The sequence below is a fragment of the Colossoma macropomum genome, unplaced genomic scaffold, assembly GCF_904425465.1.
Source record: "Colossoma macropomum unplaced genomic scaffold, Colossoma_macropomum, whole genome shotgun sequence".
NCBI lineage: Eukaryota > Metazoa > Chordata > Actinopteri > Characiformes > Serrasalmidae > Colossoma > Colossoma macropomum.
In genome coordinates, this window is record NW_023494798.1 from 13,361,445 (window position 1) to 13,388,155 (window position 26,711).

At 40.5% G+C, this 26,711-nt stretch overlaps 1 protein-coding gene across 1 annotated transcript; it reads right to left on the minus strand.

The window, feature by feature from the left end:
• Positions 1 to 86: 86 nt before the first annotated feature.
• smad3b (SMAD family member 3b) lies at positions 87 to 26,123 on the minus strand. Its single transcript, XM_036584590.1, has 9 exons — positions 25,639 to 26,123; positions 11,270 to 11,463; positions 10,973 to 11,107; positions 9,580 to 9,651; positions 9,428 to 9,478; positions 7,537 to 7,749; positions 7,246 to 7,383; positions 5,721 to 5,865; positions 87 to 3,294 (listed from the first exon to the last, which is right to left on the minus strand). The coding sequence occupies exons 1-9, from the start codon at positions 25,839 to 25,841 to the stop codon at positions 3,171 to 3,173; spliced, it is 1,275 nt and encodes a 424-aa protein (XP_036440483.1). The 5' UTR covers positions 25,842 to 26,123; the 3' UTR covers positions 87 to 3,170.
• Positions 26,124 to 26,711: the final 588 nt, after the last annotated feature.

Consider the following 26,711-nt stretch of genomic DNA (forward strand, 5'->3'; position numbering starts at 1 on the left):
TTTCTGGTGCACTAAGCGGTATATTATTTAAAAAGTAATTATTGTACATTTTTTGCATACGGGCATGGCAAGAGCTAGACAAGAAATCCAGTTTAAAATAAACATTTTTATTATTAAAAATTCTTGGATAACAAAAGGAGGCAATACAAGAGAATAGCTTAAACAGTTAATGCAAGGAAAACCTATGTAGGTAAAGCTGCAGAGAGAAACCACATTTAGAGCAAACAAAATCTAAGCAACAAATGGAGAAAGCGCACAGAAATTAAGTACTGGAACCCGTAAGACAAAACAATTCATATTTGCTTCACCAAATCGGAATTCAGAAAAAAAACATGATACTATCAAGCAGTATTTCGATTTGAACAGAATTTCAACAAGAATGACGACCCTAAACGAACACTGTTCAACAGTCCATGACATGCTCAGACACTATTGAGTTACAGAGGGAGAACCAGAAGGGTCCACAGCATTGGACAGTGTAAGGTGGTTTAAATGGGAGGGAAGACAACAACCACAAAGATCAATATTACCCATAAACACAAATTTTAAGTTCATTGCATGAAAAGCTAATTTTCACAGGCAAGCTTATGAGAGCTTTGAGAACATGATCTCCTCATGTATTTGCCTGAGCTATCAACAGGAGGTGGCCGCAGTCTACAGTGTCCATTCAAAAAACGAAACATACAATGTGTTGCAATGAACTGCTGATCTCATTTACAAAAATTCAGGAATTGCAAGACCATGCAATTAATCCACTATTTTACTTCTATAAAAACAAATAATAATAATAATCCAGTCAAGGAAGTCATAATGTTCAGACCATTAGATAAAAAGCACCCATCTTAACTGACAGGCCTGGCTCAAAAACACATCCAGCCATGAACACGAGAGCATCCTCTTGAGAAATCAACCTCTATAGAAAAATATGAGTACACCTCAAGAGCTGCCAGCAGTACTTGCCTCACCCCTATATTTGTTTAATTAAAAATCTCTTGCTATTGGCTTCAAGATCCATTTTTTCTCTACACAAAAATAACTGGTAGTAAAATAGAATTGACCTTTTGACTGGGCTCATGGTCCTGAGTTTGAAATATCCCTTTAATGTGCCATTAAAATAGAAAATAACGTACAGTGAGTTCATTTATTTTGAAGCTTTTAAGAAACCAAAGAATGTGGAAATGGTTGCCTTCACACATCTCGTGTGGTAAGCACATGACTATTCCTATGTTCTGCATGTTGGTTTTTTCTTCCACTCGTTTCTTGAACTAGAGCTGTTTCTTAGGGCTCATATGTATCACACTTCTCAGAATGAGAAAGCTGATCTAGAATCTGTTTTCCTCTCTTGTATCAAAACAAAGGAAAAAGGTAGGGAGTGATTTTGAATCAGTACTCTCTCAGACACTTGTACTCTCAGAAATATGGCCCCTGGTCCGGTCACCCATAGACAGGCTGGGTCCACATGTTCTAAATCCCAAGGATCAGAAATATGGGACACTTCTCTCCCCTCTCTACAACTGAAAAGGGCCGCAAAAAGAACATGTTGAGCCCCTATTGAATCTCTGCAGGCATCATCACCACACCAATGTGTAATAATAAGCATAGGAAAACACTGAGAATTTTTTTTTCCCGTGGTTGTCTGAATTCTTCTTGGCTAGCTTTAGCTGCTGCATGCATGTTTCTGCATTCCACTTTAAGTTATCAAGGCCTAGACATTTTGTTAAGGGCTAGGCACGCATAAAAGGAACAGAAAAGAGGTGCATGAATGGGAGTGAACAAACCAACCACGGGTGGGTGCAACCAGCACAGAAGTAAGACAATTACAATTATGATAAAAGCGCAAAAGCTTTTCTATCACACATAGCAACAACAAAAATAATCACTATTTAATACTATAGCCATTGTTAACACAGTAATAATTATCCTTGCGAGGCCCAGGTCGGCAGCTCATCTGCTCATTGGGAAAATCTGCCCTCCACACAGAAGCTGCTTATAAACACTCTTAACATATGTACAATCCTCAGTATGAGACATCAAAAATATACTACTGCACTCTTCTGTCCGGTCATTATGCAAAAATAAGAATTACAAAATTACTGTGACTCTTCTGCCAAGCAAACTTACTTTTACAAGCTAAAGTTTTCAAGAAAAATGGCACTACTCAGCTACTAACTTTGTCACTGACAAAAATCCAATTCCAACATTGACAAAACTTACGTGTTTACTCTGTGATAGAGTAGTAAGGACAAGTGCTTCTCATGGTCGTAGTACTGCTATACTAGCCTAAGTACCGTTAAACAGTTTTAATACACTCAAATCCTGCCAGGAAGAGAATATAAACCAGGTCAACCACACTGAATCATCCTATAAATTGTGCTGAACTGCTCAGTGCATGAAGATTAACTGTGCAATACCTCCAAGCCCAACACAGCAAGCAAGCTTCAACACATCACATCGACAACAACAAGGCGTACCTAGCTTACTGATCACTTTAGGATAGCCAAGAGCTAGGGTTATAGGATCATATGCAACATCTTCACTGAAGGCTGTAGGAAAGCAGTACTAACCCTCTGGGGTTAAGGGTTTATGTGACTGCTAAAGACAAAAACACAGGGCAGACTGTTGGGCCTGAGAGATTCATATCATTTCCCCCCAAAAAACAAACAAACAAAAAAAAAAAAACCACATTTCTCACTCAGTGGTGTCTCTGAATACTGACAATCACAGTATTACAGTTTAAGTACTATAAGCTTTATCTAGCTTATTAACAAGAAAATAATATTGAGTTCATGTACTCTTTCAATGAATATGAAAAATCTTTAAACTTCATAAGGTTTGATTCCTCATGTTTTAAGCTAGGCTTTAACTGTTGAATATATATAAAAACAAAATAAAAATATATATCTTTTTTATGATCAGAATGAATCTAGATATCTATGTGGTGCATAGCTGTATGAGCCATGCTATACAGGTATCAGCAGTAGAAAGTGCTCAAAACTGTATGTGTGGAAATGATGGGACTGGTAAATAGTGGAGTGACTCTCTGCTGGGGAAACTTCGGTCCATCCTCCCCTTTCTGTGTTTCCTCTGCTGGTCTGCAGGAGGGAGGAGGGTCCTGGGTGTCGTCAGTTAGGTGTTTTTCCTGGGTATGGTGCATGAGGTATGGGCGACTCCTATGAAACACTGGAACAGCGAATGCTGGGTGAGCCCATTTGGGTGAGCACCTTGTCCAGCCACTGCAAGGGGCCATTCAGATGCAGCTCTATCCAGCAGGGGGTGCTGGTCACTGTCTGGCGCCTGCAAAAGAGGGGAATCTAGGTCAGTAAAGCGCTTTTAGCAGTACAAGTCCTTTCATGCAGCTCCAGACTGGTCAGTAGTGGCCATGCTGGCCAGAAGAGTTGCCAAGAGTACAGAGATCATCACTGTACAATACATCATTGTACAACAATTTTAGAGAACACAAAAAATATTAAGGACATTATTTATTATGATATAACGCAGCTAAGGCACAAACAGATATTGAAGGCCTTTGACTAACAATAATGTAATAAAAAATTAGGTCCTTTATAAATATTTCTACAAAAATAAGGACCTTATATGACCAACATATACATTTACACTGCATGACTTTTTTTCTACATCTGTTTGTGCCTGCTTTGCAACAAGCCTCTCTCCCTCCATCTCTGTGTGTGAACACCTCCTACACAGGCATGTCTCCCTCCCACGCACTCCCGCCCATGTACTGCATTCCTCCCCAGTTACACAATGCTCTCCTGCTGCCTCTTTCCTTCTCTCCACTTTAAACTCTCCTATCCTGTGTACCTTTACCGCAGTTAAAGTGTAGCCCCGGCAAACTAGACTCTTCATATAGTTCCTATTACAGTTATGTCAGCTGACTACACCTGGACCCAGCTACCTGGCCTTAGCTCTCCCTCAGTCTACCACAATCCACCTTCTTCCTCCAAGAGGATGTGTGGGCAGGAACAGAGGTGTTTAAACCTCTGCTGTGTTAAAACCCTTTGAGTTTCTCTCTCTGGGGAAGAGGAGACCGCAAGCGGAAACCATTCCTCCTCTTATCTGACCACAGGACAGGCTCAGTAAACCAAGTATGTGCAATTTGAATCTGCTGAAGCCTGTCACACAAACACAGTGCACTACTTCTGCATGTGTAGGACCTTAAATGTGTGAGAACAAATGACCCAGCAGGAATTCACATATACAATTATTTAAGTGACCATCACATTAGGATGAATATTTGGTCAGTCACAAGTAACCACACTTACAAAGCAAAAAAACAGACGAGGGTGGGGACAGCAGGGGGAGTAAGAGTACAAAATTAGTGTGTTAGAGGTAAGGGATGAGAGGGTATGCATGCTGAATTAGACTTGAGTGTGTATCAGTGGTTTAGCCTGGTTATTGGGAGCTTGGCTACATTACATTTATGTGTGTGGCAGATGCTCTTATCCAGAGTGATTTACAGTTTAATCATGTTACAGACTGTACACATTGTAGAGTTAAGAATCTTGCCCAAGGACTCTTATTGGTGTAACCTGGTGTTCAACCCTATTCTGCTGAGTGGAGGGCAGTGGTACTGCCCATTATGCTACACCAACCGCAGAAAGATCCAGAGACACTGCTATATTGAGAATAACAACCACCAACTTCATTATAGCTAAACTATTAAATAAATAACTAATAACCAAAGCAAAAAACATTTTTGAACATTACATTGAAATCACATCAGCTTACCTCACATTTCACTGCCTAACGTTAGCTACTGTAACAACTGACATACTACAGCAGGTAAAGGCTAATTAACCAGTCGTACCTTACACAGCACTAGGCGTCGATGTCTAGGGCGAATGGTTGAAGACTGCAATGTTCTTGACACTTTTTTCTCAGTCCAGAACTTTGTTTCCTTGTATTACAACTTGCTAGTTAGCCAAGTAGCCTATAGAAATTTCCACAGCTGACTATGAAGAGAAACAGTGAAGCAAGCTTATGCTGTGTTTACATGCTGGCATTGAAGGGAGGGCAGCGTCACTCTGTTCCTTTTTACAGGCCATGTGAACTTTTCCATGGTGACGGCATCCACCTATGTTGTGATGGTCAAAGGTTTTTTTGTCAGACTCGTATTTCAAATGGGAAAATGTAATAAGGATGCAATAAATCCAGACTTCATTGGCAAATTTGTATTTTTTTTTAAAACAATCAGAAATCTGGGGGGTGGCTTCAGAGGCTAGCAACGCTTCTGGCGTATATGTGTTAAAGTTGAAGGTAAGGCAGTAAAAGAGTGAGAGACTGAGAGTGTATGTGTGTTAAAGGCAAGCATAAGAGAGTGAGAGATTAAGAGGGTGTGTATGTGTTTTAAAGGTGGGTGGGAGAGACACTGGATTGGAGCTGTGAACATAGCATCCAATGTTGAATGGCGTAAACTGAATGGCCAGTTCTTTCAGCCCCAACACACACACTCCATGAGTCACTCCTCACACACTCCCCTCATGCTGGCCTCGGCCATGACATGTGACAAGGGAGCTAGAGGGATTGCATAAGAGATTCATTTGACGCACGTGCTCTACCTCCCCATTCAGTTCCCCACTGACCCTTAGTACCAAACAAGCTAGCTCAGCTACCTCTCAGCCACAAAGTCAACCAACCAGCAACCACACATTTGGCTTTGCTACAGCTCAGATAGTTCATTGGCTCAGTGTGTGTATATTTACCTGTACTCTGCTCCCCAGCCTTTGACGAAGCTCATGCGGATGGTGCACATACGGGTCAGTTGGTACACAGCTTCAAAACCCTGATTCACCGACTGGGCCAACAGAGCAGCAAACTCCTGGTTATTGAAGATCTTTAGATTACAGCCTAAAGGGAGGGTGAGGGTGGGGGTGGGGGTGAAGGGACAACCAAAATTTGAGCAACCTTGTGGCACACACTGAGGAAGCATGAGAGCTGCATGCATGAATGACTCACAGGATGTGCACATACTCTCGATAACAGCTGATACGACTAAGGCCTGACTTCAGATGGTTGACCAATAATATCGGTCAATACTGATGCCACGCAAATTTATCAGCTTCAGTGAAAAAAAATTGAGCTTAGGAAGATGGTCACTACCTGTTCAACACATTTTGAAGTAGCAATTTTACATTTAGCTGGAGTATTACACCAAAACCGATGAAAAACAAGACAATTTCACAAAAAACTAAAAATTATACTAAGTCCCCCCATAATACTCATATTATTTAACACAGTTTCTGCTGTTTATGTGAGATTTAGAATGTGGAAAATTCATATTTAACAATATACAGTTGACAACTGACAAATCATATAATTAAGTACAGCAGTAAAACTACAATGTTTAACTCAAACTATTGGATTCTGTTTAATTTTTGACCATATTAAAAATTATATGAGCTGATATCAGTTTCACTTTTAGGGCTGTTGATTTTTAACTTTTTTTTTTTTTAAATATAATTTTAACTCTACAAGTAAAAAAGATAGCAAAGCCCAAAAAACACAAACCAGAAATGATCATGTTTTCACAAAAAAAATAAAAAATAAACATAGACAAAACAATTTGAATCAAATAACCGAAAAAGGAAATCACTTTCTAAACCTCTGAAAGTCACATTTTTAGTTTATGGTGGTATGTATTGTGATCTAGCTGTACATGGCCACATCACACTCCTGACATTTCTTAACTGTCTGAAGCCTTTCCATCGCTGCCCTCAAAGTATGTGCAGTTTTTTAGCATCTGACTTGTTTTTCAAAAGTCTGATGTGTTGGTAGTCACATCTTGAAACGCATTGTGGGAGAGTGTGTAAATCTAAATCCCTACTTTTTAATTGGATCTGCTGAATGGTGGATTTAATCCCCTGATTTGCTTCCAAGCGATGAGAAAAAAAATAAAATAAAAAAAAAAGGCCACTGTAAATCAATCTGGACACACTGTGATCTAATGGGCAGGCAATACAGATACTGCCAGAGATGTAGTGTAGATCAGGCCTGGGATTTCATTAGGGATATATAACACAAAATAAAGGCACGCAGACCAGCTTCTCTAGTTTACCAAGGAAGTTGAAGATCATTAATATCTCAAATGGTTTCAAGTTATTTAAGTTCAAACACGACGCTGGCAGCAGAACATTGAGCCTTAAATGGTTAATGGAAGTTTTAGCTTCTTAAATTCTGTATGTCAATTTATATATAGGTCAGACTGTAAATATGATGTGTGCAGCTTACCTGGGGGAATCTTACACACAGTGGCAGGGTGCCAGCCATAACGCTGGTTACAGTTTGGACTCTGGACAAAGATGGCACTGTCACTCAGACACTCTGCAAACACCTCTCCACCTATGTAGTACAGCCGCACTCCCCGACCTCAGGAAAAGAGAAAGCAAGAGAGCGGGAGTCTAAATTTCTCCTTGAGCACATATTTAACTGAAAAAACATTACCAGATCAGATCTGTGATAATTGCTAAGCTTTACGCGTTCAGCCAAAGACAAAACAGAGGTCTAAATGGAAAGTGGTACCGATGTGTCTGCGAGTGAGCTCCACAGCTGCATTGCGGTTCACGTTGGATAGCAGGCCCAGGCAAAAGCGCTCAGCATTGGAGGGGTCCGTGAAGCCGTCTACAGTTAGGGAGGGCTGTGAGGCATGGAAGGTTTCTCCTACACGTTGGTTTAGCTCATAGTATGAGATGGAGCACCAGAATGCTGACTCACAGTATGTTACTGGCTGCAGGTCTGAAACACACACAACAGATAGTAAGAAGAGAGCAGAAAAAAGCCTTTAGACAGAAAGGAGAATGCTATATAGAGAAAAATGTAAAAATAATTAAATGATGGTTGGTTTAGTTGAATCCACATCACCTTGCCTCAAAGTGCAACAAACTGCACCACTTTCCACAAGGCTATTGAAGCTGAAAGAGCAAAGACGTGTGGGACCACGTCATGTGTGGGACCACTGCATCTCATCGGATGGGATACGGAGATCAACAATTTAATTGTCTATTTTTTTTATCATCTTTCCCCCCCCCTCAAAGCTGTTACTTCGAATAAACAAGCATTACACACTGCTGCCCTCTGAAGGTGTTCTAGCACCAGACAGAAATTGGAACTTTTCTTGTTTTTATAAGATCCATGGCATGTCTGAATAAATGCGTTTACTACTTTCTTTAATTCACGTGAATTTACCTCAGCCCAACAGACAGAAACAAACCTAATTCACATTATGGTTGTTGAAATGATCTAAACACATGAAAGCCAACAACTATGAAAATTAACTGCAGACAGCATAAATTGCAATCAGGCCTAATAAATAGCTATTAAGGCAAAAATACACAAACTTGCACTTTAATATAAACATTCAGACAACATACCTAGGTTATATAGTCCTCCTTCCACAGGTCGGGTCCTTTACAACCATCACATAACCATGTGAAATCGGCTATTTATTATTTATACAATGGGCCTCCCCAGTGGTTTAGAACAGAGCTAGAATAACGCTGCACAATATTATCATTACTTTACCCTGGGCTGTCTGAGAACACAGAGAGAACACAAAACAAAGACTCCTTTCATAAAAGGCTTCCTCTTAGAGCACAGAGGTAAATCCTTGTAGACTATGACCTCTGAAGACTAGGGCTCCTTAACTCAACACACACAGCATGGTGCACGTACTAGTGTACACATAAGTTCTAAATAAATCACAACAACCTGAATATCAGTGATATGAAAGGAAGTCTGACAGTGTTCCACACACACAAAAACATCCTGTCCTGATGTCATCACAAGTCAGTAACAAACAACTGACCAGCAAACATTCTTCTTACTGTTACTTCATTTCCTTCACACACCCACATGCACACGCTCAGCCCTCAAAACACACATTTAACTGACAAAAAACCATCATCAACAAGCTAGATATTCTCCAGGGGGAAAAATGTCCCTACAAAGACACTGTGTGTTCTGGGTTCAGGGCCTCAAGGTTCCTCCCCAAGGTCAGCTCCTCTAGCTGTACTGTTAAGTACATGTTGGGGCCATTACTCACATGCTCACTAACAGCGGCACACCCACAGGCCCGCGGAGGCGCACTTCCGGCCTCACTAATCACTCTGTGCAGGACCTGGCACGCACTCGTTATGAAGATGACAGGTCACCGATAATCCAGCTAGATTTAAAGCAGCGCTCAGAGAGCGGAAGACCTAATCTATCCATCTCTCTCATCTCAAGCATACCTTCGTTTTCAGGAAGGGAGATCATTTGAAGGATTTCCATTTCTTACTTTTAAAATCAACCCTGAACTGAAAGAAAGATTTCTGCATTTAAATTCTGGGATCCTTCGACATAACTTATTTAAAACATGGCTGCATAATGTATGGTGAGGATTAGTGTTGAATAAGTAGTCAAGGGTGGCTCTTACCAAGGTTGCTATTCGCAGGGGAGACAGGGTTGGGCGATAGGGTTGGAGAACCTGCAGAAACATGCTAGAATGAGAGAGCAGCCTGTAATCTGAGTTATTGTGAGCAGATTCTAATCAGAGAGGAATGTGGAATGGGAGGAAGGAGCTCTGACCTGTGTCCATGTGGTTCATCTGCTGATCACTACTCTCACCATCTTCACTGAGGTACCCTGGAGGAGGCGTCTCTGAAACGACAAGTGATCAGGGACATGGTCAACACAATTACTTACACTTCTTATAAACATCTCGAATCGCACGTACTTGATACTTCCAGAAGGGGGGGGGGTAAATAAAGAAAATTGGAACAATTTGGGTGAAAAAAACAGTATCAATACCTAACAAAAAGTTGTTATGGGTATAACCACTATTATACCAATCAGGCAAGACTTCTAATGCTACACTCACCTACCACTGCAAACTGCCTTGGATAAGAGCATCTGCTAAATGTGTAAAAGCAGGGAGGGAGTTTGTGTGTCTAGTTGCTTTGTCAAAAGGTACTGGTACTTCAGTGCCAAGTCGATACCAAAATTTGTTTTGGTTTTCCACAGTTTGAGTTGCCATCTAGTATTAAAAAGGCATTAAAAATCTATGTAAATATTTTAAGTTTGATGCAAATGAGCAAAGAAATACAGCATCAAAACCCAGTCCGCAACCGACACCATCAAATATTTGGGGTGTTAGTTAAATCACACCATCAAAAAAACAGAAACACCTACTGCCTTTTTTGTTTGAGAGTGCTGACCATCATGTTGCATATGATTTGATGTTGCACACATACCTAACAAACCAAAACCAAAACAAAATCGTGTGACTGTTGGTAGTAGGATATTCGCTCCCATTCACATTGGTTCATTTAACTTGCCAGTTCTTTTACTCGACATTGTGAAGACAACCAACATGAATGTTTTTCTCTTCAGAATGTTTGGTCGATGTGCTCTGGCTTTAAGCATTTGAAGTGCTTGTTTATTGTGAGTTTTAATAAACTGGTTCATAAATAATTATGCCTAATGGCATTTCTGCTTCTGCTGTGGTATCAAACTCTAGTTTTATCAACTTTAATACAGTTTTGCTTTAATGAAAACACTGAAATGGGATAGACAAAGGACATCATATTTCAAGTCTTTGAAAGTTGTTCAGGTTTTGCAATATCATATCACAGGACCTCTAATGACTTCCACTTCCAGAATGAGAACCATCACCTTGAAAGAACGCTGTTGATTGGTGCTACAAATCACATATTGGTCAGAAGCTAATATAAATATAATTTCTAATCACTGATCAGAGCATGTGACCTAACATGAGGAGACTGGGTCTCACTGAAAAGGGAAGAAACAAGTCAGTCACTTCAATGTGTCTTACCCAATTTTACTAAGCTTATTAAGGGCCTAGACCCTACTCTTTAATTTTGACTAAACAGTTTAACTAAGCGAGTCATGAAGATAAGAGCGCACGAGTAGACGCAACTGCATGTCTGGGTGACCGTGTGTGTGTTTGTTTTTCACTAACCAGGTATGTAGTTGATCTGAGGCTCTATGCCAGCAGGAAAGTTGGTGTTTTCAGGGATAGAATGGCTGTAGTCATCCAGTGGGGGAAACTCAGCGGGGATGTCAGTGTGTCGGGGTACCAGCACAGGTGGCAAAACTGCACACAGATACACAAGTCAACTCCTAATCAAGGACAAAACAACATAAGGCTAACTATAGAACAGCATAGCACTTGATAAAGAGGATTAAAGCTCGAGAATGTTAACAAGTGTAAAGCACTTTTCCTTACACAACACACATTCCTGTGTAGAGGGCTTACCTGGCGTCTCCACACGCTGGTAATGATAGGGGTTGACACACACCTCATCCTTCTTCATGTGGAAAGCAAACTCACACAGGTCTACAGCGCGCAGTTCATGGTGGGACTGAAGGTCAGGCCAGCGCCACAGACGACAGTAGATCACATGAGGGAGGCCTTTCCTGTGAGACACCTGAAGACGCCCATCCAGGGACCTGTTATAAACACAGGAGAGATATCTATAAGTGGACCATTTAGTGTTACATTACATTAAAGTCATTTACATTGTATCTTTGTACACTTAATAGTGCTCCTGAACCCTGAACTATAATTTAGGGATATGCATATGTACTCAAGCACTTGGTTAATCAATCAAGTTGCCAGTATTCACATACCGAAATTATTATCCAGGTACTCGTTTCAATTTTAGTACAAGAAGATGAAAAACAGACTGATATAGATACGAACAACTCAATGAAACGCCACTTTCATGTTTTAACAGGACAGCAATATATATATATATATATATATATATATATATATATATATATATATATATATATATAAATAAAATTGTGCTTTGAAGCAGCATGAATGAGCGCGTTGCTGAGAACGCAGATGTAGCATGTTTTTAAAATGTTAACTGCTCTAGCTGACATTAGCTAGATCCAGAAACAGTGGAAATATTTCTCTGACAAACTAACATGTTGTCCCCTAAGGAGAAAACATGTCTACGACAAGTCCTCATAAGCATAATGTCTTGTACCATTTAGCCATAGTTCTAGATCAGGATCTGGAGAGGCAGACTTGGTTTCACCCAACACAAAAATGACTGATTTTTCCTTGGCTTTTAGGAATAATACAACATGTTGTTAAATGTATGCCTCTGCTTGCTGCTTAGATTTTGCAGTACTTTTTCAGCCCTGTAAAACCAGTGCCATCACTTAAAAAAGTAAGCCTCCAGTTCCAGCCCTACCTTAATTTTAGCTGAAGTACCTTTTTTTGTCATTTTTCATGTTTCCTCAACCCCGCAGTTAACCAGATACTCGTTTATTAACGAGTGTAAAACACTACAGCATTTTAGATGTGTCTATAATGACAGACATTGAGAATTAAGTTATAAGAAAATAAATATAAGTAAATATATACAGTACATATTCATCTTTTAATAACATTTTGCTTCTTGTTCTCAAAAAACTTAAAATACTGAAAAAAATAAACTCAAACTGAGTTTAAAGCCAGACAAACAACTGCTCTGCCAGACAAAGAATGTGTGGGTTTTTCAGATTCCATGGCGATTGACAGTGGTGTTGCTATGGCAACGTAAACAACTCTACAACGCAAAATACTTGGCACTGGCAACAGAAATACCAGTCACAGCTCAGCCATATACCTTTGAACCGGGATTGTAAAGATGGAGACACAGAAACCTTGTCGACAGGGAGCAGACAAACCCACTCAGTGCATTCCATAACTGACTTGTGAATAACAAAGCAGAAAAGCGCTGCGGTACAGCTGTAAGTTAAGTACAAGTCATAGTTTTTGTCCTCATTTCTCTTTTTCAACAACAGTCTCTGTAGCACAGTGACAGCAAGAATCACATCCGAGGCTAACGCATCCAATGAGTGCACATTTCGAGTTTGACGTCTTGTTGGGAGTGTTTTGTTTGTCAGGTTGAGCTGAAGCTGAACGTCCTCTAAAGCCAGACATACACTGTACGATTTTAGAAATCTTGTTCTTTAGTGACTTGCATTGTACATTTGAATAGACCATCGTGTACAGACAAAGCCTAGGATTTACACGTGAAACGCAGCCTCTACAGACAACTCAATCTATGGACATTTTCGAATAAAGCTTCTTAATTCAAAATAACATGCTGTGCATCCGAGTACAGAGCAAAGAGAACCTGAGCAGCGCTGCTAACGCTGTGCACTGAAGCTAGGCGGTGATGTACACAGTAGGACAATACAGTCTCTCTAAAGCCTGTTTCACAAAAAAAATTCACCATATTAACGTTACCTCTTACACTTACTCTATTCAGTAAAACAGAGTAAAGTCAGCATAGATAGACTTTGGTAGTAAATGTCAACTTAATTTTTTTCCACCATCGTTTAGTTGTACTGCATGTCTCCAGGTGTGTTTAAAACAGGCTAAAAATCACAGTGTATTCCTGGCAAGAATCTGCCAGGACGGAATGTTTGACATGACAGACGCTTGTTCATTAGTGTGGCAAAGTACACTTGGCTTACGTCAAAGCAGGTATCGGAATGTTGATATCAGTGAATTTTTATGAGTACGAGTACGCCTGATACCCAATAACAGTGTCAGTATCAATGCGTCCCTAATTGGTAACAGCCCCCAGTGATGATAAAAACTAATTTATCACCAGTTTACAAACCCAATCATTTATTTATTTCTTCATGGAAGATTCTAGTATTACTATACGTGAAAAATGTTTGGTGATGTGACATTTTACATTAATACCACATTTCTTGTACCTAACATGTAGATTGTTGTACAATGCTGCCACTGGGCTGCACAGGTTGAACATGCTAGATGTTGCAGGCAGATAACATGCCTGTATAAAAAGCCACTCATATGGCATGGTGCACATTTTAGGACATCCTCAGACCACAGGTTTCAGACAAAACAACTTCAAGTTTCAGGAAAAAACACTTGAGTAAAGTCCTGTCTCAGCCCACATACAAACATAACGTGACACCAGCCGCTTCAACAGCAACAGGTGAAATGGCTTCAGAGAAGAAGGCATACAGCTAAGCTGGACAGTAAGTTTGTGGGACATGTAATTTCATTCTTTGTTGCCACATTAATTACAAGACGGCAACACACTAAAAACAACTTTTACTGAATTGCACATTTATGATGTTCTTTTATCTGCCTCACATGCTAACACGGTGTTCTATACTAATGTTCCGTATGGGGGACATGATTCTGTAGTGGAAATCACTGCATGGACTCTGTCTATGAAAACAGTTCGTCGCTGCATCCATAAATGCTAGTTAAAACTCTAAAACGCAAAGAAGAAACCACATATAAACATGATCCAGAAATGCTGCCAGCTTCTCTGCTCCCGAGCTCATTTAAAATGGACTGAGGGGAAGTGGAAAAGTGTCCTGTGGTCCGACGAATCAACATTTGAAATTCTTTTTGGAAATCATGGACACTGTCCTCCGAGCTAAAGGCCACTCAGCTTGTTATCAGTGCACAGTTCAAAAGTCAGTATTCATGATAGTTCAGGGGGGCATTAGTGCGCATGGTATGGGTGACATGCACATCTGTGAAGGCAACATTAATACTGAATGATATATACATGTTTTGGCAACATATGCTGCAATCAAGACAACTTCTTTTTCAGGGAAGGCCTTGCTTATTTCAGCAAAACAATGCCAAACCATATTCTGCACGTATTACAACAGCATTGCTCTGTATTAAAGAGGGCAGGTGCTAAACTGGCCTGCCTGCAGTCCAGACCTGTCACCCACTAAAAACATCTGGCACATTATGAAATGAAAAATACAACAAAGGAGACCCCAAAATGTTGGGCGTCTGAAACCCTATGTTAAGCAAGAACGGGAAAACATATCACTTTCAAAACTACAGCAATTGGTCTCCTCAGTTTCCAAATGCTTACAGAGTGTTGTTAAAAGAATAGGTGATAAAAAACAGTGGTGACACATCCCCATCCCAACTTTCTTGAAACATGTTGATGACATCAAATTTAAAATGGGCATATATTTTTCAAAAAACAATAAAATTCCTCAGTTTCAATATTTGATATGTTGTCTTTGTACTATTTTCAATGACATACAGGGTTTAAATGATTTGCACATCATTGCATTTTGTTTTTATTTACATTTTGCACAGCCTTCCAACCTTTTTGGAAATGGGGTTGTAAGAATGCTCATACTAGAGGTAAACAAGTCTCTTCTAACAGGTCAAACAACTGTAAAAGTCACCTCAGAGGCAGCACTGGACTGGAAGTAATCAGGCATACTCACATTTCTATAATTTGGGGGCTCTATCTTGTGCAGTGGGCAAATCTCAACAGCATTCTCATCTGGCTCTGATGCTTCTGTGCACTAGTGCTTTTATTTCTTGATGTTTCTAGCAGTTAAAACAAGAAAGAACCCTCAACCTTCTCAGAACCAACAAAAGTGTCCAGACAATAGTTCCGTTGAAAAACATGCTATAAGTCAAAATATTCAAATGATGAGAGTGGTTCATTGATGCTGAAGAGCAGCAGGCCTTATCTCGCCTTTCTTTCAGTTAGTCAAATTGAGTGGAACAAACAGCTGCTCGTTGAGAGGTCATTTGGTGTGAGAGTGGAGCGCTGCTACTGTGGCATGAATCATCCTCATGCGATTGTGTGCCAGGCAGCACGACAGGCCACACAAAAGAGCTCCATTATCTTAATGCATTTCCACTACAGATCAGGATTTTCTCACTTCTCATAGACCTCTGTCAGCAGAGAGGGAGGCATGTGTATGAATGAAATATGACTGGGTACGAGAGACAGAGAGAAGGAGAAAGAGAGAAAAACCCTTCCTAGCCTGAATTTCAGTGCCGAAATTGAATGAAGAGATGAAGTTTCTCAGAGGATGACAAAAAGGAAGTGAGACCTAGCATGAGTTGAGAAAATGCAGTAAGGACCTGAAGAATCCTTCAAGTTCTGCTGCTGTGAAACCCAAATGAAAAAAAAACATCAGGTTATCAGGGCTTGAAGCAAGGAAAGCTTCTGTGCTTAAAATGTGTTCGGGGGCTAGGAGAAAGAATGGAGGGAAGGGGGAGTTCACGAAATGAAGAAATAAATTAACTGAATATCAACACGTTTATTAACAAAAATGAAACAATGAAGAATCACAAATAGTACAATAAGTAACAAGTTGAGCAACACCAACAATATATGGTAACTGCATCCACATCCAAGCACAACTTTCAAAGCCATAAAAAATATCCAATAGGACCCTTTCAAACTTGTCATCAATCGTTCCTCCTCAAAAAGGTTGCAATGATGATGATGATGATGACAGGAAAACAAAACAAATTGCCTATAATTGCAGAGTTTTTTCAAAGTAGCACCGTCACATGCATTATTGAGCTGATACTTCACTGAGCCACAGTGCAAACAAAGGTTTTTATTAATAAAGTAGGTCTGTTTTATTTATACAAAATATATGTTCTTTAGGACTGTATACAAACATATACAGCCATATTCTTGCTAAAAAAAAATGAAGTAAAAAAATAAGCAAGAATATATGAAACAAGCAATAAGCCATGAGAAGCCATGTACTACTGCACCATCATCATGAGAAAGGGTGTTCTTAGGCACGACGCAAAAGGGAACAAAATAACATTCGATGTCCATCACTGTATATTGTGGCCATTTCATGACCTTTTTAACTTCTTGTCATACAATGACTATCATATCATAACCTAGCACTGTTTAATGCAAAAACCTCTTTTTCATTTGGTCATTTGGGATTCAGCAACATCCATACTTAACAAATCGTGCACTATTTGACTGTAGATGCTAGAATTTCAAAACGTCCATAGCACATTCTTCAGGGAGCATGGAGCTGTTTGAGATTCAGCCTGGGTTTGATGCCAACAATAGCTACTTAAGGCAGATCTGACCAAAATGGATATTTAATGGCATATAAGCCATTAAAGTGACATTCTTTAGTCTTTTATATTGCAGTTTTACAGTGAATCATATTGTATTTAAATTGTTGTTGAGTTCTTTAGTATGTTGGCTGTCTTTAAGCCTGTTAGCTAGCTGACCAGCCTGGTTCTAGCTACGAAAGTAAGTTGTCAGCCCATCAGTTTAAACAAAAATGGGTTCTTATTTCATCAGAACACTCTGTGGTCCCTGTGAGCAGCATTACAGTCAAAAATGATTCCATTAACAGCACAATCCAATAATAAGTTCAGTTGTTGTGAGATGGTCATAGGTGTGCTTATATTAGTATAAGGAGAGTATTTTATAACGGCTCCAAATGCGGCTCAGAAAATCAGATTTTAGGACCCGAATTATCCGTTTTATGATCATCTATTGTTTAATCTAAAATGACCCCAACCTTGTACCGGAATTCCAGCATAGTGCCAGAGAACTTTAAGCCATGGGTCCTGACTACACTGTTCAGAGATTTGTTTACTATTTTTCAAGCCTTTAGAGGTAGGAATAAAACTTAAAACTCTGTACCTTGGTAGCTATTTTTTTCTCCCCAGACATGACCCACAACAAAACACACTTTAATAAAACAGGACAGTTTTTAAGATGTAGAGAGTCACTTTGTAAGATTTTATTCACCATGAAATGGGACACAAAGAGCTGCTGACTGGCCTGTCTGCGAGAATGTGGACTGAAAGAGAAGGCCAGCAGCCTCTATTGTGTAGCTCCGTCCACACAGACAAAGCCCAAGTCTGGAGTCTCCTAGACACTCCTGCAGTCTGCAGTGCAGTGCTGCTGAAAGAGCTAAGTAGTTTCTATTCTGACTGCTGCAGCCCCACTGACCCCCAGCTTGTCCAGTCACACAGCGGACCCCCATTCAGGCCAAAGTCACAATCAAGAGCATCAACCCTGCCCCCACAAACTCACTCAGCTTCACAATGAACTAAACTGTGTCAGATTCCCTTAAATAGCAAAACCTTATTAGTGGCATAAAATATTATTTTTTTTCTCAGGTTTTGCTATTTAAGGGAATCTAACACAGTTATTTTATTAATAATACTAATAATAATAATAATAACAATAATAACAACAACAACAACCTTCAAAACATGAGGGACTAAACATTTTTTTTCAAATCACTATTAATACCAGCAGGTGTCCAAAATAGATCAGTGGATGCCTTATGAACACAAATCTGTGGTCAATAAAGGGAAAATACAGAGGTAGTGGAAAGCACAGTGGGGAAGTGTGGCTGACCAGTCACCCCAGGGCTTCCTCTTCTACTTCTACCTCATTTCAACCAAACACTCTCACACTAACCACCAACATACATAAGTTTCAAACTTTTGTAATGACATACTGTACTGTGTATTCTATACCGCATTTTAAAGTTTTAAATGCATCTTTATGAAAAGGTGTTGACCTGGGGAGGGTTTTACTCTAAATGTTAGAAAGCACAGGGACCAACAGATATGAAAAGTCTGTAAACAACGAACCAATTTTTAGGAGCTAAAATTCCAATAACTAATTATTTAATCTCAAAGACTTAAGCAGTTTTAGTTGGTGATGATTTACTGGCTGATATGATTAACTGTGAACTGTCAAAGAAGATTCAGTTTGTCACTCAAACACTACACTCAAAATCTTAAATAACAAATATTGTAGCAAGTGAGCCTCTCAGAATCCTTAGCAGTTTTGTGTTCTGTGAATTAGCTCTAATTTTTCACCTGTTATCTTTGTATTTGTTTTAAACCATTAACTTCATGCTAAACCTTAATCTTGAATGCATTTACCAAGTTTTGGTTAATTTAACCATGTTGTTTTGCATTCACGTTTACCAGTTCAATCTGTACTTCTATAATTATGGTAAACAATTGATTCCTGTCAGCTTAATAGTCTCTGGCTGACATTAAAAGCATGAAACATAACACGATCTCAGAAACCCCTGAAATTAGCTACTCTACTAACAGATCTGTTCAACGTGATACAAAATAATCTTCTGATAAATATAAACCTACCAATACATCTGAAGAACCTTAATATCAGCAGATTTTTTTATCACTCAGGCCCTAGTAGAAACCTTCCAAATAGGAGAGCTGCCCAGGGTTTTTTTGTTTAAATAAGGCAGGAGGAAGGAGGCTGCGCTAGAGAGATGTGTGGAAGAGGTCTGACCTCAGTAAACTCAGAACAGCTGGTGATTTCCTGAGCTGGCCTTTCTGAGCATGCAGTCTCCACTCTGTCTTTCAGCTACCTAAAAGCGCAGAGACATTCTACTCTCTAAATAAAAGGAAGTAAGGTGAATTATAACAGCCTGAGAACTTTCCATGCTGTACTACAAATGCTGCTGCTGCATATTTTCATGTGTATGTGTACGTGTGCACGCACTTCTTACCCTCCTCCTCTCCTAACCCTCAGCCCTCAGGCTAAACCACTGACCAAACATCAACCCACGCCCTCCCCAGGGCCTTCGCTGCATTCCTGGCCGCTGAGCAGCCATGTCGCACAGCGCGCAGCACAAACATGTACATTGTTGTGTGTTAAAACGTCCAACGACCTTGTCTTGGGAGTGCGCGTGTGTGCTTGTAGCTTATGCGTTAGGTATACACCCACTTCAGCAACGACCACAGGAAGCTTGCTCGAAGTTTGTATTTGCTTCAAATTAAAATAATCTGTATGCTGCCAAAACCACACGTGGTCTGGTCAAAGGCCATTATGTCACTTTTGATGGTTCAAGTTCCATCTCCATGGAGATGACCACCGTGGATTAAAAAGCATTATGACATCACAATCCAAAAATCAAATCAACTTAAACAGAGCTGTATCTGAATCTGCCCTGTTCACTATAGACCAAATCAGAATGTTTGTAAATATGAACATTGGCTATACTACTGGGTGGATAAAGCAACCAGTGGTAGGAGCAGCGAGTTTTGTGTAGCAGTGAATATAAACAAAATAGATATGAAACAAAATAAGGTCAATAATGGTAGAATACTATTGTGTTTGAGGCTGCCGTGTCAAATATTTTGGGGAAAATAGGGTCCATATGTCTTTAAAAAGTGTGAAGATGCCCCATTTTTTTGTTACTACTCAGAGAGACAGAGAGAAAGAGGGGGGGAGGGAGAGAGGGAGAGATGGAGACAGAGAGAGAGAGAGACAGAGAGAGAGAGAGAGAGAGAGAGAGAGAGAGAGAGAGAGGATGAAAAAGTCAGTTTGGAAAAAGATCTTCTGTTGTCTGCTTCATCCACCACACAGCTCCCCCATTTCTCCTTATTTTATGTTAAATTTCAGTGCTTGAAACTGCAAATAAACGCTGTAGTGCTTCGGAGATCCGGTGTGCTTAAATGTGCAAGTGTACCTTGATTAAATAACGCTCAAATAAGTATAAGGATTGGTAGAAAATCCTGTTGTATCAGGGCAGTACTACCAGCATTATCCACCCAGAAGTACACTATATGGGCAAACGTATTCAGACACACTTCTTAATCATTGAACTCAGGTGTTTCATTTAGTCCCATTGCCACAGGTGTATAAAATCAAGCACCTAGCCATGCAGCCTGCCTTTACAAGCATTTGTGAAAGAAGGGGTCGCTGTAAAGAGCTCACTGAATTTGAATGTGGTACTGTCATAGGATGCCATTGTTGCAACAAGTCAGCTCTCGAAATTTCTTCCCTCTTAGATATTCCACAATAAATTGTGAGCGCTATTTTTGAAAAGTGAAAGGATTTAGGAACCACAGCAACTCAGCCACGAAGTGGCAGACCATGTAAAGTTACAGAGCGGGTCGCCGAGTGCTGAGGCATTAAAAGTCAACAACGCTCTGCTGACTCAATAAATGCAGAATTCCAAACCTCCTCTAGTGTTAACATCAGCACAAAAACTGCGCCAAGAGCTTCATGGCATGGGTTTCCACAGCCAAGCAGCTGCATGCAAGCCTTATATCACCAAGCACAATGCCAAGCGTCAGATGGAGTGGCGTAAAGCACATTGCCACTGGACCATGGAGCAGTGGAAACATATTCCGTGGAGTGACCAATCTTCTCTATCTGGCAGTGATGGACGAGTCTGGGTTTGGCGAATGCCAAGAGAACATTTCCTGTCTGACTGCCCTGTGCAAACTGTAGTTTGGTGGAGGAAGAATAATGCTATGGGGTTGTTTTTCATGGGTTGGCCTAGTGAAGGGAAATCTTAATATGTTTCTGCATACCAAGACATTTTGGACAATTATATGCTTCCAACTTTATGGGAACAGTTTGGAGAAGGCCCTTTTCTGTTCCAGCATGACTGTACCCTAGTGCACAATGCAAGGTCCATAAAGGCATGGCTGGTTGAGTTTGGTGTGGAAGAACTTGACTGGCTGGCACAGAGCCCTGACCTCAACCCCAGTGAACACCTTTGTGATAAACTAGAACGGAGATTGCGAGCCGGGCCCTCTCGTCCAACATCCATGTATGACCTCACAAATGCTCTTCTGGATATATGGGCAAAACTTCCCACAGACACACTCCAGAAACTTGTACAAGAGTGGAAGCTGTTATACCTGCAAAGGGGGAACAAACTTATTTTGGGGCTCCATTGTTTTGTAGCAGTGCAGAACAGCGAGTGAAAAATGCACTGCAATAAGTAATGTACAACAGTGTACAATCAATGCACCCTACCAGAAAGGGGATACTCATAATACACCGCATTGTTTGGTTTGAAGATTCACACACAACTTCTCTAAGGAGGATTACTACGCCCAGCTACAATGGCAGTGTCTCCACAGCCCTCTCTTCAGACCTGTTACAAGTGTAAGAAAGCTCTTCGCATATGTGCAGTGAAACACAATGGTTATAGTGGGCTGGTCGCATTCACAGTATTCATGTGATGGAATCTGCTTCCGCACAGCAATGAGCAAACCTGTATGAAGTGACCAAAACCATTTACAAATTACGAACTGTTCCCTATAATAAGTGTTCTATATACTAATCCATATTTACAAATGTAGGCTATAGTGATTAAGAGACCATTTCAGACATCGCACAGGTCTGTTTGTCTACCCAACCAAACAGAAAGCCAAATGCATCTTCAGAGGCAGCAGTAGTGCGAAGGATACTCTGAGCATATATTAAGCAGGAGGTCTGGTCTAGACACAATCACACATATTGGTTTCCTTTCTGTGAAGAAAAACAAGATGCATGTGGTCAAGCTGCTACAAAATCTTAAATTGAAAGAACAAGGCCAGGCAAGAAAAAAAGAACAAAGGGAGTAAGAAAATGAACTGACGCAAGACAACAAATTATCTCCCATTAAAGAGGTCACTGATCTTTTTTCTTCCATTGGGGTTCTCCACCCTCAGCAACAGAGAAAGCACGCCTCTCCTGCTCCCACATAAAAACGTGACCTCAGGCGCCAACATGTCTCTGTGAAGTCAGCTCTATTTAATAACACAACATGAGTCATGGGGATTCCCAATGAGCTTTCTCTACCTACTTTCTCACCCTTTCCTTAGCCTAAACAGTCTGCCTACCCTCTGAGTAAGCAATTGCTGACACACACACATATACTCTGTGATGGACAAGTGTGGACAAGTTAGGTTCCTGTCAGAGAGATTCAAGGAGCAGATGTCAAAAGTCTCTTCTCTGAGTTACTAATCCTTTCCTTAGACACTTTATACAGATCAATAGCAGGCAAGCATAAAGCAAAGCCTCAGACTGTACCACTCTTCACCTAACATGTCACTGTGAAGCTGGGCCTACATTACATAATTTTAGCTCAATTTTAACCATGATTTGCCTCTTCCAACAAATTTTCCCAATCTGAAGTGATTTTCCAGGTTAGGTACTTGATCTAAAGTGACTGGCTTCGCAGATGATCTGATGGGGTGAGAGGAGAAACGAGTCAACCTATAGCCCATCAAGCCATGAAGTGATCGGAGGCCGTCTGATATTTTCAAGTATTTGGTATTTACGACTCAAAACAGTCCTGTAGTATGAGACGGTCAGTGATGTAACTGAAGGAGTGATTCAGGCAACAGCCAATGAGAGAGTAAGGGGAAAGAGAAAAAAGGCAAAGAGAGATGCATGCAGTCTGAAGCATGAGCCACAGACCGTGGAGAAAGTGGAGCTGCTTGTTGAGTTCAGGGTAAACAATCATGCTCTATATAAGATTTCCAGTCAGCTGCCAGCTCGTGGTAAAGTATTTCTCCAGCTCTGATTGTGATATCTGTGTTTCAACCCCATGGATGAACAGTTTGCATGTTCACTATACTTCTTGTGTGGGCAGAAAAGCACAAACAGGTCCAGTCCAGTTTAGCATTGTTTGTATCACATGATAGTGGGGAGATCTGGGATTTTGAGTGCTTTTCATAGCCAAAACCCATTGTGTGTGCCGTACTCTCTTTTTGCGTTTTTGTCTAGCATGCAAGTCCTAACAACAAAATAACAGAACATTCTGTAAAAGACAGAAATCAAGTGTGATGCTCTCCATTTTTCTAAAACTGTTAAGATTTAAAACTTGTGTAGTCTAGGCTTGAAATGTTGCTACTCATATACTGCTGAGGCACAACACTACAATTCTTGCAAAACACCTTGCCAGTCTTTGTTGCACTGTAACTGATAAATGAAAAGAGGCAGAAAAGAGAAGAGAGGGCTGTCTTGTGTCTGGCTTGAAAGCCTCTCAAGAAATGAACTGAACGGTCTATATCCAACAACGTAGCGGATAAATCCTACTTAGGTCATCAAGCAAGCACATGGTCGTATAACAAGTCTGTTCATAAATCTCACTCAGATTGTCAAATCATGCAGTGCCAAGTTATGAAACAAGCAGGAGGAAGGCCTGGTTGTTTACCACACTGAAAAACACAATTCTGTGCCAAAAGGAGAGAACAAGGGTAGGCCTATTTGATTTAGTCAAGATAGTATAAGAACATTAACAAACCATTGAAAAATCACATCCAGTTGTGCACTTCTGTCTTTTTCTGAGTCATATAGGGAATGTTTATACTAAAAACTAATATTTTGTAGGCTTTGCACAATCAGGTTCCCATTTTACCAACTCTGATTGGAAAATTAAACCCAGTGAATGTTTCTAGCTCCGTGTGCATGCATTGATTATGATTATGCATTCACTGACAGCTGCAAGATAACTCAACCAGTTCTGATATAATTAGCTTTGATTCTGCTGGTTTGAGACACGGAATCTTTGTTTTGACTATGTAGTGGTATCAGCACAGGCAGAGAGAGCTAAAATACACCTTTAACTAGTAAAGGTTTTAGAGACAAAGTTGACTATCTCATGAAATAATACTGGAGAAGATGCGTTTAGTAATTTCTGAGGCAAAAGTTAATTAGACTTCTGCAAAATGCACTCACCTCAAAAAGCAAGGCTTTAATGCCAACAATGAAAAACAATTCATTTTTATGAATGCCAGTTCAGTGCAGCTGAGGATCTGGCTATGACATAACAGGCTTTACTTCCTCTTGAAAGATCACTTTATTGGAGATGAACCAATAACTTACTACAATGGGTACAACAAATTCAAATGAACTAAGCAACACCAAAAACGCACTGAGTAGGCATCTACTATATCTACTAGCACAATTAACTTGAAATCAAGCTGACAGGAAACTCATTAATCTGCATGACCTAATATTTGCAGGAAACTGAACCGAATCGTTTGAAATAGGCTACCTAGGATTTGTGATACTTGCCTATTAGCTACTGTTATACAAGTTAGCTAACCTATGTGTTTAAGATGCAGAAACAGCGTGTGACAACGTATTTTCACATTGGCATGCTCTGTCAAAAGGTGCCAGCCACTGTCCCAGTTAGAAGCATGTTGCATAACAGGTGCTAAGCTGAGAAAGCTTTGTAGGCAGCTGAGTTCAACATTCTGGCTGTCCTGCTACGTTCGTTAAGTCCTTTAGATAACCTAGCTAGGCATTTTCATAATGTGGTTGGGAGTATTTATAAGATATCACAATACTTCATAATAGCAATGGAATCCAGATAGCCGAGTAGCTAACCTCTCTAGCTAGGCGATTACTAGCTACCTAGCCTAGCTAAAGCCAGAGCATTATCATGGTTTGTCCAGCTAGTTAGATAATTCTGGCAATAAACCACTTTATTCCACCTAGACCACCTAGCTAATATGCAAGTAGGCAATAACTGTTAGGTTGGTTAACATTAGGTGAGAGAGCAGGCTAACAGTGCTACGCTAGGCACGCAGCTCAAGACCAAAACTTCACCTAACCGACGTAGCTACTTGACAGCTAACGTTCGCCGTCTTACGCGTTACATTACCTATACAAAATGCAGAGCTGTTAAAATAGTATATCTTGACTAAATTTCAGCTGTGTAGATCGGCAAATGATGTATGCTAACTTATATGAAACAAAAAAAAGTTTAGTAGCCATCAAACCGTTAGCTAGCTCGCTAACCTGCTTTGGAAAACGCCAACACAACACAGCTCACTAGCCAAGCAGCTAGCTAGCTAAGTTGGCTAACTTATTTCGATATCTGCCACACTGTTCAGTGGGCTACTAGTCACAAATCTGCCTACTTGTTGAATAAATACGACCAGTAACAGGTCCTAAAAGTATTATGCAGGTTAGATGCTAGTCTTGCTACTTGGCTAACTTAGCTGGCTGTTTGGTTACTACTAACGCTAGTGTTGGCTAAACAAAACACGGCTCGAGTGGCCCGTGAACAAATAAATACCTTGGTATGGTTATGCATTTTGTGTTGACATTCTGGGTAGTTATGGCCTTTTCAAGCTCGTCGAGTTGTCCGGTCTTCTTTAACTTCTTCACTAGACTCTTCACTGCTTTTTCACACCATTTCTCTTCTTGTCCGTTTTGCTCTCCTTTTTTCCAACCGAGGAGCCTCTTCACAATCGGAGGGGTGAAAGGCAATATAGACATCTTAGGCACAGTTTCGCGGACACCTCTCTCTCTCTGTCTTCTGTCAATCAAACGCTGTTGGAGGAGAAAACTGACAAAACAGTTGCCGTGTCTAAGCAAACTGGAATATCAGTAAAATCTCGGGCAAACATAAAACAACGAAACTTTGTTTAATTCCTATTCCAGACATATAGCTAGATAACGGTGCCCGACGGCAGCGCTGTGCCTACTCTACAGCTCGGCTGAGAGTTCAGGCTCGGCTCGGCTCAGCTCAGCTCGGAGCTGCGCTCTCTCTCCCTCCCCCGCCCCCCTGCCTTCTCCTCCTCTTTCTGCTTTCCCCTCCTCCTTGTTTAGGCTAAAGCTCAGGCTCAGGCCGCTGTTTGAAATCACAGGCAGTAAAACTCTCACGTACAACGCAAGGATATGTTCCTTTTCCTTTTAAGGTCATTAATTCAGCTGAATTTCTACAATAATTGTTTAAATTCACTCTGTTTGTGCAACCATAGCTTCTTACTATGGACCACTGGTTCAGCTTCCATATGAACCAGTGGTTCCCAGTCCTGGCCCTGGAGAACCCCTGCACATTGTAGTGTTTTCCTTGCTCCCAATACACCTGATCCAACTAATTTACAGCATCTTGATGTGAAGTGGGTGTGTTACGGCAAAAATGTACAGGCCAGGGGTTACTTTAGGGAACCTGCGCTATGGAGCACTGACCCATTCAACTACTCAAAACTGAACTCAAGAAAAAAAACATGGCAAAGCTCTGAAAGATGTTTCCTGGGACACAAATTCTGAGTGAAGTGTCAGCCAGCACTGAAGCTGGGGACAAAGGGGGAGGGGTGGCAGCAGCCCTGGGTGCACTCAGATACATCTGCAGGCCTGTCGCAG